Below are 16,045 nucleotides of genomic sequence, written 5' to 3'. Positions count from 1 at the left end.
AGAAGGTAAACAAACTATACCGCCACATTTATGAAATATTCGGTTGCACTGCTTGCGGTTCAATCGCATCCATGTGTGTGTGCGTGTGTGTGTGTGTGTGTGTGTGTGTGTGGGGGGGGGTTATGAAAAATCCCAATCAGTCATAGATCAGAAGCGTGTTCAGGGGTCTTTAAGATAAATTACGGTACATTGTAAGGCAAGGCAGACATGGTTCTAGTCAGTCCTCATGGTTACATGTGAGGTAGAATACAACAATACAATACAGTGGGCGCCTTGCCTTGGCACAGAGCGCACCATGCAGAGTAGCTAATTAAATCTGGATCGAAAGCATGATTCAGACGATGCTGTCCCGTGCTCAGATTAGCAGATATGAGGGAGTATAAAGATGTGCAGCCTCAACTTAAATGGTCTAAGCATGGGGTCAGAACCAGCTTGTGGGCCTCTAATAACACAAGGCCTGTCCTGGTCACATCTAATCAGTCTGAAGGTACTTTGATATAGAAGCTGTATATATATGTGTGTGTGTGTGTGTGTGTGTGTGTGTGTGTGTGTGTGTATCATTTTAAATTGGAAGATTTATTTTCACACGCAAAAATCTTTATAAATGGACAGTTTGGGTGTAAATCTGTAATCTGTAACTCTTCCTGTACACTACTATATATACTCTATACATAAAGGCTGAAACAAAAAGTAAATTTTAGCAGGAGACAGACAGACAGACAACAGTGTTGTCTGTGTTACATAAAGGTGAGTGACACAGATAAATACAAATCAAGTTCAAGTTGCAGCCTTGACTGTGACGCCTGGCTGCATACTCCCCTGTACTCTGTTGGGACCACTTCTCCCTCTCTTCTCTCCTCCTCCCCTGCTCTTCCTCTCCTCTCCTGCTGTCAGTGATTTAGCAAGCGTGCACGGCCCATGCCGCGTTTGATTCCCCCCACCCCCGCCCTCTCTCTCTCTCAGGGCGGCAGTTCAAAGGCGTTTGTGAGCCGCCTGGTTCCCATTAGGAGCTCGTCCCTCTTCTCACGTCACTGACAGCCAGCCATCTGGGATCCATTGGGCTTAATTACACCGCCTTTGGATTCCCTAACAATGCACCCCCCCCCCACCTCTCCTCTCCTCTCCCTCCATACACAGCCTGGCCTATCAGCTTTTGCACACTCTCAGAAGTGCACAAACACACACACACACACACACACACTGTACGCATGCATCGGTGGGCTGAAATACACACATGCACCTATACGGTACAGTACGCATTCCTATACGCACCTCTTGCACCAGTGTATGTCACATGACGCGTGTGTGTGTGTGAGTTGAGCTACTGGTGATTTTGGACTCAATCATATCTAATTCTGACCCCTTTGGTAATCCACTTTGCTCTTTCATTGCAGCACACGTGCGCATGCACACGTCCAACATGTACACACTGGCGGCAGGAAGGAAGGCAGGCAGACAGACAGGCAGGCAGGCAGACAGACAGACAGACAGACAGACAGACACGCGCACGCACACACGCACACAAACGCACACACGCACGCACGCACGCACACACACACACACACACACACACACACACACACACACACACACACACACACACACACACACACACACACACCATTTTGTGACACATAATCTCAGCTCAATGGAGTCCTCTTTTGACTATGCGACAATCCCACCATTCCCAACCACAATATTTCCCCTGTCACTAATACACACCCAAAAACACAGACATACATCATCAGCAGTCACACTCTGGTATAATTTTCTGTTCCCTTCCAAAGAGAGAGAGTCTGGAAACCCCTTTCTTTTAAGTCATGTAGTATGTGAAATGAAATATAGCATTGGCTCCAGATTAGTTGTGGTGCTCATTGCATAAACAGGATTTTATGATGCATTAAATCTCGTCTGTACAGAATCGTATGCATCTATTGGCACTGAGGTATCAAGAGATTGGCAGCACTGAGCAATCCCAAATCAAAACCCTGAATTCCCGTTGCTCTTTGTACGGGAACGCTTTCTGTGTCGGGTAAAATACTGTACCATGTAATTTCTCTGGATAACTAAAATTGAATGCCATTGTTAGTAGGCACATTTCTCACAGGATATTGTACAGGACAGTACTATAATGTGGTTAAAATGAGGAAGTCTTTGGACTTCACTGTTCACTGTTGGCCAAACCTGATGAGCCACGCCATAGAAATGCCTGAATTATACCTGGTTGTGCGCCCATGCCGCCCGCGCACCACAAATAGCCGATTTACAGGTCACGTGTGTTTCTCAGAAATTCTATTTTTGGTGTGTGACTCCTGCATGCCGTATAACTCAGGCTTAACAAATGCTTCACGGCACAGGACAGGTTCGACCATTCAAAGCACCGCTAAACACAGCATGTAGTGTTAACTGGTACCGCCTATCGGAGTCTTAAGATTTGTAACGCGTTCGGAATAGCCCGTTAGCATCACTCCTTTTGACGTGAGGGCCCACCCAGCGTGCGTACTGTATGCACCATTCAGACCTCACATACTGTTTAATCATCTGGTGGTGAGCCAGCGCTGCTGACAGAAACACTCAGAGTCCATTACACCCCACAGCAGACCTTCACCATATTCATTCATGGAAGTGGATTGAATGAAACGGGGGGAAAGTGACGTTGTGTTGTGAACTTGTGAGTGCAAAGGTGCACATTAGTCCAGTAGTCCACAGACTCCACACTTGAAGAAGTTATTGCTGATGCCTGAGTTATGGATATCATAGTTGTGGCATACTTTATACATTCATAGCTCCACAGATGAGTGGAGAAAGAAGAGCACAGTGCATTATGAAACATGTCCAGTCACAGTGGATGAAGTAGATAGACAGTCTGAGAGACACAGACAGCAGTGTGCGTAGTTGAGCAACTACAGTAGTTGAGCACATCATTGACTTCATTTAGTGTGTTTATTCATTTGAATGTCAAAAAATTAAAATGGGATGAACTATCTTATTACCATTTTCTCGTGTCATCTACAGAAGGAAACTTAATCCAGGGAAGTGAAATCGCCTGAGACAAGCATTCAGTCTCCTCCCATGATGAATAGTAAGTAATACTTTGCTGACCTTAATATTTCAGACATTGTGTTAGAAATATACTGAGTCATAGCAGTAGCGGACAGGGAAACATTTTGTACCTGAAAGCCGCCAGATACTCAGCATCACCCATTGGAGGATCCAAACCACCTGTCCAAGCTATGTTGACATTGAAGCCGTCACCTGCACCAGTACCAACCTAGAGAGAGAGAGAGAGAGAGAGAGAGACACAGAGAGAGACAGAGAAAGAGAGAGATTTCATTGGTGTTCTTCTCATTGGTTTATTAACCTAAATGTCTTCTACATCCTGACAGTTTCTTCGATTTTTCTAAAGTAGCAGACCTACAAGCTCATAGCTAAACTGTAACATAATGCTAACACCAAAAGGGGTTCCCGCCCAAAATGGGTTTACTTTAAACGTGTATGTTTTTTAATAATGTAATGTTCATGTCTCTAGATCTCGGGCCTTAGGCAATATCACACCGAGCCCTGTTGAAAGTTGGGCAACAGCACAGTAATGAAAGATTTGTGTCAAATGTTCACAAAATCAGCACCAGTGTTGCAAAAGTTACAGCAATTGAGGGACTGTGTTGCTTTTCGGCAACACAAGGGAGTGATTACAATTCCTAAATGAAAGACGCATGGCTATTAATTCGACACCCCCATCCCTCCAGTTTGATTTCTGATACAATTTGTCAAATGGGCTTATAAATCACTCAGAGCCATAACAGCACACCACCCAGAGACGATTCCCAAGCTTTATCGCTATATTGGGACTAATCTTCATTTGGCACATTCTAATATTCCGATTTAAGCGATTTCACAAAATGCCAGGACAAATCGCAAAGGACTTCTCCTCTGTTTGACCTTGCATACTTGGAATGGAAGACAACTTGAGGCCCAGGTCTTGGAAAGAAGTAGGCCTACAGATTCCTGCCTCTCTCTTTGTAGTTTTGCTAGCAGCTATTTAGCCATTCTCTAAACCCTTCACCATCAGTCAATGTGGCAGGTCGAGAGGAGAGTGAAGAGTCTGACTGACACGGGCTTGGCAACAAGGCGTTATAATTTCCTTAGTGTGCAAATGTGTATGTGTGTGTGCGTGCGTGCGTGTGTGCATGCAATGTGTGTGTGTGCGTGCGTGCGTGCGTGGGTGGGTGTGAGAGGGTGTTTGAAAGTGCGAGAATGCTGATGTGCATCGTAGAGCGTCTGACTCCACTCTTCTCTCAGTGGACAGGATGTTCACAGGGTAAACCAAAACCACATGAGGCCGTCCATCCTTTGCCAACTGGTAATGTACCCACGTGCACACACATGTGCACGTGGAAACGTACGTACGCGTGCGCACACACACACACACACACACACACACACACACACACACACACACACACACACACACACACACACACACACACAGACTTTGACTTCAAAATCTCTTGCGCCCCTCTCCGTCCGTTCATTCTTTCATGTTTCATGAGTTGCTGGACTGGATTAGGCCTCCCGACGGTTCCTGTGTGGTACTGAGCGCTCTCTGTTATGGGTATGACATCACACCATCTACCCCATGGTGCGTTAGTTACATACCTACACGGGGGACAGCGAGACTCCAGAGGCTTACCACACAGCTCGACGGAGGTCGAGGGGCCACTTAAGGCGAAGCCACATCCAAGCATCGCAGCGTTTTATGTACCGTCGCCCATTGGGAGATTTTATGGGAAAACATCGGCCATTTTAACCTCATTATTGTGGGAGATATTGGGTGCTGGGAGGTTGGGGATTCTGGGGATGGAAGGGGGTGGTTATAATGCCACCGTGGGTTGGGGTCAATTTATCTGACTGGGAATGTGCATCACACTTGTTTTTTTGGCAAGACCACAGGCAGAATTTATATGCAGGCCGAATTTCCTGTGAGAATGTCAACATGCAGTCATTCCGTGCACATCCTGCAGAAAAGCTACAAAACACAAAGCACTGGAAGTTCAATGCAGTTTTTGAAAGAAACGGAACTACACTGAACTGAACGAAGCATGACTTAAGTGGTTCATGCGGTATTGGTTTTATCGGATAAAAGTGTTTCCTGCCTTGAAACCACTCTACAATTTGGATTTACAAGTCTGAATTAATTAATTGTACCTGACTTGCAGTACAATGCCTCATACATGAACTGACACAGGTATTACAGCCTGTTTACAATTAGACGTTGATAACGTAGTAGTAAAGACCTTATACACAGCACCTTGAAGCATCTTAAGCACTACGACAAATGTTGTGTTCATTCTGCTTTCCACTTAAAAAAATTATCGTTACTCTTCAAAAAATAAATTAGGATTAATCTACAAAAATAGCAGATTGACAAGCTCGCAACATGTGTTGTGTTCTGACTATTTAATAGTCACAAATATCACAGGAGATGAATCACTGTTACATAAACTCAAGTAAGGTACTTGAATGCATGTTTTCATCACCAATGATTGTTCACTGTGCAGAAAGCGCACACACAAACACACACTGTCTCTCTCATTTACTTCACATGTTTTGCCACTGTACTACTCCTACAGATTTTGTCTCTGGGGTCGTGTGATCAGGATGTATAAGTTAGATTTTTCAGATCCCATTCCAAGTGGCTACTGTATGACTGCCTTCCAAAGTTTGCGGGCCTTGGCTAGGCAACCCAGCCTGGCGGAGGACCTGTGCTCTCGGGGGGAACACTTTTCTAGTTACATTACGAGTTGCTACGAGCTCTATTATATGAGCGCCGTGTTGGCTGTACCCACCTCAGCAGGACCTCCACTGCCTGGGAAGAAGTTGCCGTCGTCGTATCGATGCAGAGATATGTACAGCACTCTGGGATCATTGTAGAAGGCTTCCTGGGTGCCGTTGCCATGGTGAACGTCCTGGACATTGATTAGAGAGTTAGAAGATTCTACCACTTAAGACAAGAGGATGCTTGTGTTGTCATCTTTACGCTGTGGTGCTCCACTGTGTAACCCAGGTTTACTGTATGTCTTTGTATCTGGTTGTCACAGGTACTGCATCAGTTCACAGCTCATCACTCACTCACTCAGTCACACCAGTTTCAATCAGCAATCATAACCACACCCTAGTCATCACCACACCCTAGTATAAAGCACAGCCATTTTGTCTCAGTCAGTGAGGTGCACATCACTGGCTGTGGCAGGTCTGTATCCCCTTTCTTCTGCAAACATTTTACCATTTTACTCTTCCTTAACAATACATGACATTAACACTGACCCTGATCATTGATTTTAGACTCCAAATACTGAACTGAACTGATGAACTGAACTCACTAACAGTATATGCTACAACTGTATTCTATGGTCCTTCCCTGTCTTTAAATGAAAACATTCATAATGTAACATTTAACTAAATATATTACAATAACATAAACATGGAAATATCTGCCGGAAATGTTTGAAATTATTTCCTCAACACAAGTGCATCATAATAGCATATATGCCTGAGGGAGCCTGTTTTGAGGAATCCTGTGGTAAGGGTCCAGTGACATCAGATCATTCTGTTGTGGTCAAAAAACACGCTCTTCTTCTTTGAAAAACACTTAATGACAAGAAGAAGAAGAGGAAAAAAAGCACAATCATGAACACTGGATGCACTTTTAAAAGATGGCGAGACCACTTGACAGGAAGGGGATGAAGTTGGACGCAGAGTTGCATGTAAACACAGGCGAAAAGTCAGTCACGGAATGTTTCTTTCTTTCTTTCTTTTTCCAAAACAAGCTACCTCAGGCATATGCTTTGTGGAAATATTTTCATGTAGATATTTCCATGTTATTTACCCTAGTAAGACAGCAAGAATGTTACGTGTTGTATCTTCAAAAGATTTGACAAACAAAGACAGTGATAGTGTTTAATATAGTGTCATGGCAATGAGGTATCTCTCTAAGACACTGATGAAGGTTCATACAACATATGGGGACCAGAGCTGAACACCTGGCTGCTGATCAATATCCTCAAGCTGGTGTGCATGTAACTGAGGTCGTGTATGTTTATGTGTGTGTGGGCGCGTGCATCTGTGTGTGTGTGTGTGTGTGTGTGTGTGTGTGTGTGTGTGTGTGGGTGTGTGTGGGTGTGTGTGTGTGTGGGCGCGTGTGGGCGCGCGTGTGCCTGTTTGCCTGTGCTTTTTTACGCGTGGTTGTTTGCAGCACACGTGGAGACCAGTGACAACAGTCTCTAAATGACAAATAGGAGCGCTACTGTGTAGCTATTCGAGCTGCTCCCCGGCCCTATGTTTGTGAAAGCACATGTGATATCTTCTTGCGCATTCGTACAGTACATGTGCGTGTATTTATTTTTTGCTATCCATATGGGGCCCAGCGGTGGTGACGACGTGCAGTGCTTCTGCTCACCCAGTCCACGATGAGGATCTTGTTGACGTTGAGTTTCTGCTGGAGTTGCTTGGCGGCGATAGCCACAGAGTTGAAGTAACAGAAACCCCTGTGGACAAACAAACACATGTGTTCATCAGGACCGCTTCACCACTCTGACCTATAGCGCTGCAGCTGAACAGGGCTTACAAAATACATTAATATGATATTAATATCATTGTTTTATTAGGATCACACACGTACAGGTACATAATTATAAGAAATATATCACTAAATGTACAATTGTTCCTAGTGCATTCATGTCCTTTCGCCACAATTTAGTAATGCCAATTCCCAATTTTCCCCACCATAACTAAAGGCCCATCCCTCCTATTAGCTGTTATCCCTCCCTTTGACCTCCTGTGGGGTTAAACCCCACGGGAGGTCAAAGGGAGGGAGAAGACAAACATGTCGAAATCGATTAATCTTAAAATAAATAAAATCCCAAAATGGATCTATGTGAGAAACTTATTTAACAAATACTTAAATAAGGTAATTAGAACTCCAAGTGCTCTTCCCTAAAGGTCCGAAGATGGATAACAATAATACAATTTGTGGACCGACTTACCATGGTAAAGTTATTTGAAACATATCTTTCTTGAAATAGTTTAATATGTTTTGCCCAGCAGTCAAAAACACAACAGAACAGATCAAAGACAATCATTCACATTTTAGTGAAGTTATACATTTGTTGTAAATAGCACATATTGGACATTTGTCACTAAACAGATTATTTTATTAGTGAAATATATTTCAACAAATTTTCTGCCAATCGATTAATACATTTTTTGATTAGCCATTTCACCTCTTACCATTGTGACTGTAAGCAATTCAAAAGTATTCCCTCAGTAGGTACAGTACCTCTGATATAGACCTACAGTTACAGTTACTGTATTATGTGGGGGCTTATATTAGCTGCATTCCGTACTTTTATATATATATATATATATATATATATACACACACACTATTGACAATACTGACTCTAAAAGGCAGTGAGCTTAAAAGGGGGGATTTCCCACCATAAACTGGGTGTATAATGTGAACTGAAATGTGTAAACATTTCCTTCTTTCTTGCAAATAATTGTTTTTGAATGTGATCTATGAGAATTGTGCACTGGGATAAAATGCTAAATCTTCACATTAACTGGTATAAAAATTAGAACACGCGGCACATTCCAAACGGTGCGGCAGCATATGAATTGCCTAGCATGACATGCGATATGATTTCAACAGAAATGACCTCACGACTTGGCGCAGCGCTTCCGTCAACGTTTGCAAGCCGAAGGTGCGCGGAGAGAAGAAACATGAAATGTGTCGATGTATGAAAAACAATCGAGGAATGTAAAAAAGCAGCAGTGTCAGCACGGGTCGTAAAACTGCGAGTATGTGTGGACGGTATATCATATCTGCTGTCCAAACTCCCCTCATCAAGAGAAGTCATTATCATCCCATAAATAACCAGTGACAAGTTCTGCTGAGCACACACACAGTCACAGCTGAATGTGGTTAATGTAGTTGGATAATGCCTCCTATCCTAGACTGACACACGCACGCACGCACGCACACACGCATGCACGCACGCACGCACACACCCACACACACTTTTTGGAGCGCTTAGTTTATGTCTTAACTGCTTGAAAGTACTCCAGCAGAGGAAGTAGATGGCTTCAAGCTTTAGCCAGGTAGCACACAAACAGTCACAGCATGTCTTCGGCTCTCACTATTGTTTGAGACACACATATTTCGGGGCGTGGCCGAATCTGCCATGATTGCTTCACGCGGTGAAAACAACGTAGCTTACCATTAGACTTGCATTAGGATACGTAGTACACATGCTTACGTTTGTTTTTTCGTCATAGCATAACATATGGTGAAGTATTGAGAAGACGTTGAGCTTGTGTGTGTGTGTGTGTGTTGTGTGTGTGTGTGTGTGTGTGTGTGTTTGTGCGTGTGTGTGTCTGTGTGTGTGTGTGTGTGTGTGTGTGTTTGTGCGTGTGTGTGTGTGTGTGTGTGTGTGTGTGTGTGTGTGTGTGTGTGTGTTTGTGCGTGTGTGTGTGAGCATCTTCTGCGGTACTTACAGTGGAGAGGAGCGACTGGCGTGGTGTCCAGGAGGCCTCACCACGGCAAAGCCATTCTAAGAGAGAAGAACAATGTAACAAAAACAGACTTTTGCCAAATGTTTAAACCAAGCATGTTCAAGCATTGAAAGCAGTGCCTGGATATGTTTATTTAATGTATTGATTTGTTCTCTGCGTTCAGCATGCTACTACTGTATCTGTACCGACTAGTAGACTGCTAGACCTACTGCACATGTAAACAGAGCTGTTACTGTACCTTTAAACACATTTTAAATCTAAGGCTTTTTTTTGGTATAATATAGTTTTGAGAACAAATGCTGCTATTTGTCCCAAAATGACAGCAAAGGATTTCTATTGGGAATAGCTTTATACCTTGTACATATATATGTATATATATGTGTATATGTATGTTTGAATGTATTACTTGTATTTGTAATGTGTATACTTTTTATGTTTGATTCTTTAAATTAGGGGAAATTCTCGATAAGCTTTTTGGCTTCTAACTGCTTCTAACTCCACAATATTAAAATTGTATATATCTTCTGTTTTTAACAGACAGACAGACAGACAGACAGACCTTGAGCTCGCCTTGTGCCACCTTGAGTGCCAGGTCTGTCACACATCCGGCGGCCATCCGAGACGCCGTTGACGTGTGCATCTCGTTCCAGACTGTGTCATTGTCCACCTGTCCGTCACACAATATCCAGGTGAGTGTCAAATGTTGGGTAAAGGAACCACAGCGGCAGCTAACTGAACTCTATCGTTTATGAACGTTCTTGCATGCACGATTAGGATACCAGAAGAAAAAGTTATTTATTGACAGTGCGTGCACTATACGTACAAAAGAACGTTGTGTGACCTATTCTTATAGCAGTAACACTGCTATATTCGCCATTAATCAGCATCACACATGCAGAAGATCTTATCATTTCAGGTCATAACATTACATCAGAAATTCTTTCATTTTTCACATTCCTAATTGTCTCTCTATTCTTTCCATTCTCAGACCTTGCCCCCCCCCCCCCCCCCCCCTCACGCACACGCACACACGCACACACGCACACACACACACACACACACACACACACACACACACACACACGCACACGCACACACGCAAGCGCACGTTCCTTCTTCTTGTCACTCTGTGTTTCAGAACTCACATCTCTGGTGGTTTGGTGTGACGGAACAATGAAATCAGAGGAATTTCTTTTATCACTGACTCTGCCATCTTGTTCCAATCAGACCACTCCACCAGAGGAGCCCAGGGCCGGAAATCCCAGCAGATTCAGCCCTCTTATCAGCAGACACCCTGCCCCCCCCTCCCCCTTCCTCTTCCTCTTTCTCTACCTTCTCCCTTTATTCTGTCTCTCTGTCTTCTACCACTTCTCTTCCCTCTCTCTTTGCCCTCATCCACCCATCCCTTGCTCTGTCTTCTCCTCTTTGTCTTTGCTCCTGCATGCTTCGCCCCCTTCCCAGAGCTTAGCCCCCCCCCCACCCCCCCCCAAATCCTTATCAAAGCCATGTTGCCGACTTTCACCATCCTCCTCCTCTTCCTCGGTTCTCCTCTCTTTTTATTTCCTCCCTTCTTTCATGTTCTTCATTCTGCCCCACCATTTCTATAAGCTCTGTTGCTTCTTCTCCATCCATCCACCCAACCCTTCCTAAATTCATTTCCAAAAAAATGAATTCCTTCTCACTCAACCACAGTTCCCCAGGCGTTTATCCTTTTGTAAATTCTCTCCTTTTTCTTTCCCCTTGTCGTTCATCACCCTCTTCCGTCTCTCACCTTCGTGTAGCCTTTGATATCTGATTGGCTTTCACGCAAAATGTAAGCCAGCAACAACAGCATCTACAATTTGCAGTACTATTAGCTTAATTGTGTAATGAGGTACAATCATCCATGTAATGTTTGCTGTTCAGTAATGCGATTAGATAAGTGGAAGGACTCCCACATGACTTCTCATTGTGTTTTACTGAGGCCTGTGATGTTTGCACGCGCATGCGCACTAGTGTGTGTGTGCATTGTGCGTGCATACACTGTACATACAGTGTGTGTTTGTTTGTGATACTCACCCCAACTCCTCCACATGGCAGCATCACAAACATCCGCTTTGATAAGATTCCTGGAATAAATTCAAGAAATTCAACAGAAGTGCAAATAATACTATTTCTAATACTATTTTAAGAAGATGGCAGCGGTACGCGTGCGTGACACGCACACACACACACACACACACACACACACACACACACACACACACACACACACACACACACACACACACACACAGTATAGACACAGTACACACACACACACACACACACACACACACACACACACACACACACACACACACACACACACACAGTACACCTGCGGTTCCAAGTGTGCACATTTCTGTGCATTTGTGTGTGTGTGTGTCATGAAAGGCATATTTGTGTATTTGGAAGTATGCATGTACAGTACAGTATACAGTATGTTTCTACTTGTATAATGTGTGTGTGTGTGTGTGTGTGTGTGTGTGTGTGTGTGTGTGTGTGTGTGCATCTCACCAGCCAGCTTGCGGTTATCCAGTTTGAGGCGGTTGAGGGGATTGGTGCCGTAAAGAAGCACATGTTCCTCTGAGTGGACTGACTGGAGCTCCTCTAGAGTTGCTTTCCTACTGCGGATACGCTACACACATGCACACACGTGCACACACATGCACACACGTGCACACACGTGCACACACGTGTGCACACACACACACACACACACACACACACACACACACACACACACACACACACACACACACACACACACACACACACACACACATTAGAATCTGCCAACGTGGCTCCTGAGATAAATCATTAAATGTGAGTCTCTGTGTGTATGTGTGCGTGCGTGCGTGCGTCATATACCTCACACTGGTTCCTGAGGCCTCGCTCGTGGAGTCTGGACCAGATGCTCTGGATTCTCCCAGCATGCTCAGGATGACGACTGTTGTCACCGCAGGTACACTGATGCTTCTGCATCTGACTGTCATAAACCAGACCTAGACACGTGCATGTGTGCCCACACACACACACACACACACACACACACACACACACACACACACACACACACACACACACACACACACACACACACACACACACACACACACACACACACAGATGGCGCGTATCTTATTCTATTGTCTAAACTCTAAAGCGATGCTCTATGCATATGTAATGTATTGTTATTATATAAAGTGACTTCTTGCAGCGTCTCCCTCACCGGTGGTGAATCGCAGCTTGACGGGCGTGTCTGGAGCAGCGCTCTGCATAGAGGTGGCTGACGGAGGGAACAGAGACGTGGCGGGCAGCGGGGATGAGCGGGCGCGGGACAGCGGCCGGTGGCTCTCCACCAGGAGAGGCAGCGGCAGGGAGTCTAGCAGCGAGCCTGGCATGCGGATCACCTGCCTGGATGGCTCTGAGCGCAGCGACTAGACGCACGAAGAGGAGAGACAAAACATTTGCAAAACAATGAGACTATTCAGGACCAGTGCGGTATGGACGACAAACAAGGAGAAGGATTCCCCAACTCATTTTAGCGGTCATTTTTTCATTTCTAGTACATGGTTGGCCTAACCATTCATTATCGAGCCAGCTGGATAGCATAACCAACTGAACAAGTACCTAAAACATCCCAATTTGGCAGTAACTGTAACTATGACTGCCACCCTGGACTTAACAGCTTCTCTACGTGACGCGACGGCGCCCTCTAGTGACAAGAACATACAGGAATATTGTTTAAGCGAGAGAATTTATGTCACCCTGGCTTGGTTGGTAATCAGATTACAGATGGGTAGAACACAGGACATGTAAGGTCCTTATTAGTGAACTCAATATTGTCTGCAGAAGTGAAACATGGGAGACTGCTCTCCCTGCCTTTAAGTCTGTTGAACTCCAAACCTGGCCTACACAAGGCATACAGCACAGTACTGAGAAGAAGTAAACACATGAAAACCATTTTAACCATAAGTTGGCTTCGATTTCAATGCTATTAACCAAAAACTTAAAATAAAGGTTTTAATGAGATGTAGCTAGGCGGCAACATATTTGAGGGGCGCTAGCCCCTCCTATATATAGCTTTTGTCCCCACACGTCTCAACAAGTGAATATTTGTAAATGTATACAAAGTTATATTATAATATATATTCTATATGAAAGTGTGAAACAGCTGAGGTTGTGTGAAACCCCCCCCCCAAAAAGCAGTTGTGAGCAGCTGTGAAGTTGCCCAAACTGAAAGAAAAAAAATATTAAATGCCATTGACAATGAAGGGAAAATTTACGTCATATGTAGACGAGCAAATCGGCTAACCAATCACATAAATCAGTTGTTCATGAGATGCTGTATAATGATCGCCCCTCACGTCACACGGGTGTGATTTTGTAATGCTACTAATCACACCCTGTGAAGTGAGGGGCGATCATATCATCATGCATCATCTCATTCTGGCCAATCACTTTGGTCCTCACTTTTGTCTTCAATGTTTGTGTTCACACAAACCCTCAAAGCTGGACATAGGAGCTATAGCGCCCCTCAAAAACAGTTGTCAGGGCAGCTTAGTGGGTATAGAGAGGACATCTGGTGATCAGAAGGTCACTGGTTTGCCTCACAACCCGCCCATGTCGAATTGTCCCTGAGCACTGAGCATGTTTTGGAACCATCCGTGGTCTGAGACATCCCATAGTGAACATTAATGAGGTATATGGAGATGATGATTGATCTCTCTTCCCTCGGCCTTGCCTCTCTTTTTTGGGATTTGACAGGAAACGGGGAAGGAGTGACACCCAGCAAATGTCCGCCTGGCTCAGGAATCCACCAGGGACTCGCTGTCAGGCTAGTATGTATGGCATGTGCCTCAACCACTAGACTAGGCCATCAGCGCCCCTTACTGGTCAATCTTTAATGGTTTTCATTGGGTGTTGGGTGTAGCCTACAGTGTACACTGTACAGTACTTCCTCTGAGTTTTGAGTGTGGGCGCAGGCTTTTCTCAGTACCTGATTGAGTGGGTGAGCGTGATCCACCAGGCTCTCCCGCGAGGAGGCAGTGGACTCTGTGTCGTAGAGCGAGTCGGTGCTGGCTCCGCTCTGCCTCCTCCTGTGGTAGCTCTCCTCACACACGGAGCTCAGCTCTGAGCCGGAGCCCAGCTCCTCCAGGTCCATGTCCTCCGATGGGATCTGCATGAGGCGCGGCTTCTCGCTGGACTTGTTCATTGACTGACATGATGGGACCAAAGAAAAGCTTCATTTCACCAAATGGTTTGCCTATGGGGAGCCATGTCGCTCTTTTGCTTAAAGAACCATGGTTGCTGAAGTAACCTCCAGTTCTTCTAAGCTTCATTTGACTAAATGGTTTCCCTATGGGCGCTCTCCATACGGGAACCATTTAGCTCATTTGCTTACAGAACCATAGTTACTGAAGTAACCTCCAGTTACATACAGTACATGTCATATGTTTAAAAATGTAGGTTACTCCAAAAAAATGATCTTATCCACTTCAGCCCTAATATCCCTAATATGGGCATGTCATATACCAGTACGCAAAATGTCTGAGAAAGTTAAAAGAGTTCTTCAAAAAAGATCAGCTCTATAAGCTCATGTCATGATAAGCTAAAAAAAATCCAAGCTCATCAACTAAATATAACTCAGGCTTTTTTGTTATTGTTATTGTTAAAAGTGTAATTATGGGCTGATAGGGGAATACAGTAGGTCAATTAAGGGATGAGTATGCTCTCGTTTGAGGAACTGGTCATTAAATATGATATCCCTCGCAAACACTTCTTTAAATATCTGTAAACTGAGGGATTTTATTAGAACTAATCTGGAGCAATCCATGCTGGCCCCATCCATGTCTGTGCTGGAGAAAGCTTTGGTTAATGAATAAGGACCCATTCGGAAGGGGGATAATATCAGATTTTTATGCTCTATTGTTTGACTTTTCTCCAGAGTCCTCGGAAGATAGGCTTAATGCCTGGAGAACAGATATTCAGGAGGATTTATCAGTGGAACAAGCTCAATCCCAGCCTGTGAATACTCGTCTAAAACTTCTACAATACAATTGGCTTATGAGAGTGTACATCACACACCGGTTAAACTTAATAAGTATAATTGTAATATTCCGGATGTATGCACCAGATGCGGTGAAGATAGAGGCACATTGTTCCACTGTCTATGGTTCCTGTCCAAAATTGATGGAGTTTTGGGGGAAGGTCGGGCAGGAAATACAGAAGATTTTGTCAATAAATATTGTACCAGAACCAAAGTTCTTCCTGCTCGGTCTATATCCAGAGGGACATAAGATAAAGCGTAATGAACAAATGTTTATAGATATTGTGGCAAACCAGGGGAAACAGCCAGGCCTATTCCCCACAGAAGGAGGCTGGGGGAGGTGATAGAGGGAGTATATCACCCTGGCCCAATCCCAATCCACTCCCTTGCTGACTCAAT

The 16,045-nt window shown here is 44.4% G+C and overlaps 1 protein-coding gene across 4 annotated transcripts in view; it reads right to left on the bottom strand.

Annotated features, from left to right (window-relative positions):
- The window catches only part of LOC308328306 (histone deacetylase 7-like), a 66,439-nt gene that overhangs the window by 10,016 nt on the left and 40,378 nt on the right, over window positions 1–16,045 (bottom strand). For all 4 annotated transcript variants that reach the window (XM_080782074.1, XM_080782075.1, XM_080782077.1 and 1 more), the window contains exons 11-20: window positions 14,597–14,815; window positions 12,827–13,034; window positions 12,466–12,599; window positions 12,112–12,232; window positions 11,632–11,681; window positions 10,133–10,240; window positions 9,556–9,611; window positions 7,457–7,544; window positions 5,847–5,966; window positions 3,174–3,271 (exon numbers count right to left, since the gene is read on the bottom strand). In XM_080782074.1, the coding sequence (XP_080638200.1) occupies window positions 3,174–3,271; window positions 5,847–5,966; window positions 7,457–7,544; window positions 9,556–9,611; window positions 10,133–10,240; window positions 11,632–11,681; window positions 12,112–12,232; window positions 12,466–12,599; window positions 12,827–13,034; window positions 14,597–14,815 (1,202 nt within the window). The remainder of the gene's footprint in view (window positions 1–3,173; window positions 3,272–5,846; window positions 5,967–7,456; window positions 7,545–9,555; window positions 9,612–10,132; window positions 10,241–11,631; window positions 11,682–12,111; window positions 12,233–12,465; window positions 12,600–12,826; window positions 13,035–14,596; window positions 14,816–16,045) is intronic.

This window comes from Protomyctophum bolini (genome assembly GCF_963924005.1).
Source record: "Protomyctophum bolini genome assembly, chromosome: 2".
NCBI lineage: Eukaryota > Metazoa > Chordata > Actinopteri > Myctophiformes > Myctophidae > Protomyctophum > Protomyctophum bolini.
The sequence above is the reverse complement of the archived record's forward strand: the minus strand, read 5'-3'. Positions and strand labels throughout refer to the sequence as shown.